This window comes from Phytophthora infestans, genomic scaffold (genome assembly GCF_000142945.1).
Source record: "Phytophthora infestans T30-4 supercont1.2529 genomic scaffold, whole genome shotgun sequence".
Lineage (NCBI taxonomy): Eukaryota > Oomycota > Peronosporomycetes > Peronosporales > Peronosporaceae > Phytophthora > Phytophthora infestans.
The window spans coordinates 1-2916 of record NW_003306139.1 but is presented as its reverse complement, the minus strand read 5'-3'; the positions used below and the strand labels follow the sequence as shown (position 1 = coordinate 2916).

The following is a 2916-nucleotide window of genomic DNA, read 5'->3' as shown; positions in this document are numbered from 1 at the left end:
GGCAACGAATTGTTGATGTTGAGACAAAATGCACATTTCTTTCTAAAAAAACTTTTAGGCCCTGATTTAGACCCTTTCAAAAAGATATTTTAGAAAAAAAAATACCAAAAGATTTTGAAATTCTAAATTAAAAAATCGCCGATACTTGACTTTTTCATTAAGACGCTCGGTATTAATGCAAGTACATGTACAATAACTAGCGTGACGAGAATGTAACGCGATGATTTAGCTCGCGTTGATTTGAACATTTAGAGCCAAGTGGCCGCCTTTTGAGGACCGCGGCACCCACAGCATCAGTGAGCCCCCATCCGACCCTGGAATTCCAATAAAATCTGGTCTCCATCGATCCAGGTACAGTGTCTTGTCTTGCAGCTCGGCAATTGTGGCATTCCACGTGACCGTCTCGCGCGATGCCACTTTGACTTCTGCAAATTTACTATGATGTTCACCATCCCATCGCCCTCCTTTGTCCAGGCTCCATAGCTTCCTATAAAAGCTTCGTCCACGGTTGTTAGCCCAAGTGCATCGAAAAGAGTACCGTCGTCTACCTCTCCAATAAATGACGTTGGACCACAAGTAGGTTGGACGAACTGGGAGGACATCCAGAGAATGCCCGTTGGGTCCAGACCTGCCAATACCAGGCATTCCGATAATACAATTGCAATCATATTGAAGGTCCATGCCAAAATAAGCTATTGCTACAAAAACTAAAGCTTAAGAAATAAATAATTGACATCAATAGTAGTGTATTGGAAAATTAACTACTTAGATGTACATTACTTTGCGTTCACGATAGCTGCTACAGTGTTTGCGTCCCAGAAACGCCGATTCATCTTCAGGAACAACACGGTTTCAAGGTGAATAGGCAGCATACGCTGGCGATGGTGGAAAAGAGTATGTTTCGCCACACTAAAAAGACGCTCCACGGTGTTTGACGTCGGCGGGATGAAAAGCACACCATCAAATATCTTCTTTGCACCGCGCCGCTTTTTTTCTAGTCGCCAAGACTCTGTCGGCAAAGCCCTGTGGGCGTCCGTGCCTTGTGTCCGGTGTCGTAATTGCAGGTACCGTCTCAAATGGCTGCAACATCAGCTCCTGGTCGTTCGTCAGCTCGTCCACGGCGCCTGACAGGGCTACAACGCACGCTCGACTGGAAGTCCAGGTATTTGGCTTCGGCAGGCAGAGATTATCTTTTCACAAGCGAATGGTCTTTGCGAGTGAGGCGCATCAAAAGATTTTCGGCGCACATCGAGAAAGCGTTTACGTTGTGTTTTTGAAAGAATACTGCGTGGTGGCCGACTGAAAGTCGCCAAGCTGGCAGTAAAAAAGTGGCTGCAGACTTGCTTGGTCGTGAAGGTGTTGGCGAGAGCCATGGTGAGATCAAAAATGATAGACGAGCGCCTCAGGTTCGCGTTTTGAGCGACCGTTGCTAACAGCCATCTGGAGACCGAGCTCCGTATTTACGCAAAACAAAGCAGAAAAAACTAGATTTTACGAAAAAATAAAGTACTTTGCTGTAAATACAAAATAACTAATTGGACAAAGTCATCCAATTTGTAAAAATCAATAATTAAGTGTAAACTATTGTATTGAAGCAGCAATACAATGATTATTTCGGAATGCCTGGCCAATACCACAAGTCCAAGGTTTGCTGATTCGAGTGTGGCATCATCTTTGGCAACGGAGACTCCCATATTGGTTGTGTTCGTCTCAATCAACTGATCAATAATAACCCCCATGGTCTTGCGTAGTAAGTCTCGCGTCTGGAAAGCACTCTCAGTGGTTTTGTTGCGCAGAATTTCACCCATACAATTATTGGTAACGAAAGCCACATCGGTTAGAACGAGCGAAGATCTGATCATTGTCACTCGGATATCTTCGCTTGTGGCACTGGGTGTTGCGTTGCGGATACTTTGAATGGTAGTGCTGACACGGTCTGTGAGAGTTTTAAGCTGGAATCCACACGTCGTGTTGGAGTCGAGGAAGTCCTGGATTTCGACCACAGTCGATTCATCTGGAGGATTGAGCGCACTGACATTCCGAAGAAATGCCATCACGTCCGTCGCAGACGCTAAAATCTGGTCTCCGTTGACGATCGCCTGCTTCACAATATTTTCCACTACTGCGATCACGACGCCCGTGACTCGTGCACTGTACGAAACCGGGAGACCGAGACAAGTGCAGACTGCGCCACAACGACAACATCTGTCTGGTACGCTACAGCAAGGAGCTCTTCGACGGAGCCTTGTGGGGCAGAAGTTTGCTGGAATCTCAGATAGTAAATAAGCGATTTGAGCACACCAATGATACTCGCAGCACACATATACGTCTGATGCGCCGCCTTGTACGCGGCCTTGACTTCGCCAAACACGCCTGCAGTTGCAGTGTTGAAAACCACAGAGACTACCGACGCGGCTTTTTGGAGAATTTTCTAGGATACAATCGTCATTTTGGGGGATACACTCCAGACCGCATTTGATCGGATATGACAGTGGACATTGCGCGATACAATTGTTGCCGGTCGTGCTGTATCCAAGCGGACAGAGCTGACTGCTACTGAGCGACTCCGTTTATCGATAACAGGCTGAGTCTAGAGCGTCACCGATGGTGGGACCCACCCAGTTCCTCATCTTCTTGCCATACCATTCTGAACCCATATCGTCTGTGAGGTACAAATGTGTAGCATTGATCCTGGTCCAAATTGCACCCAATTCGTACACTTCCGTCCCTGCTCGACCGAAAAACCCACTGAACTGATAGCCTTCGGGGGCATCCACCGTTGCACTTTCATCCGTCTTTGACCCTGCACCAACGGAGTTGCCTCTGTTGGTGAACAATCGTAAGTGTTTCGATCCAAGTTTCTTGGCCACATGGATTTCCATAGAATTGACGTATTCTCCTTCACCGAGTGCGAGG

General features: G+C 46.9%; 1 protein-coding gene across 1 annotated transcript; it reads right to left on the bottom strand.

Moving 5' to 3' along the window:
• Positions 1–225: 225 nt before the first annotated feature.
• On the bottom strand, positions 226–2882 carry PITG_22355 (uncharacterized protein; the record flags this gene model as incomplete). Its single annotated transcript, XM_002909816.1, has 5 exons — positions 226–487; positions 781–909; positions 980–1080; positions 1635–2014; positions 2603–2882. 5 exons carry the CDS (start codon positions 2880–2882, stop codon positions 226–228), a joined length of 1152 nt encoding a protein of 383 aa, XP_002909862.1.
• Positions 2883–2916: the final 34 nt, after the last annotated feature.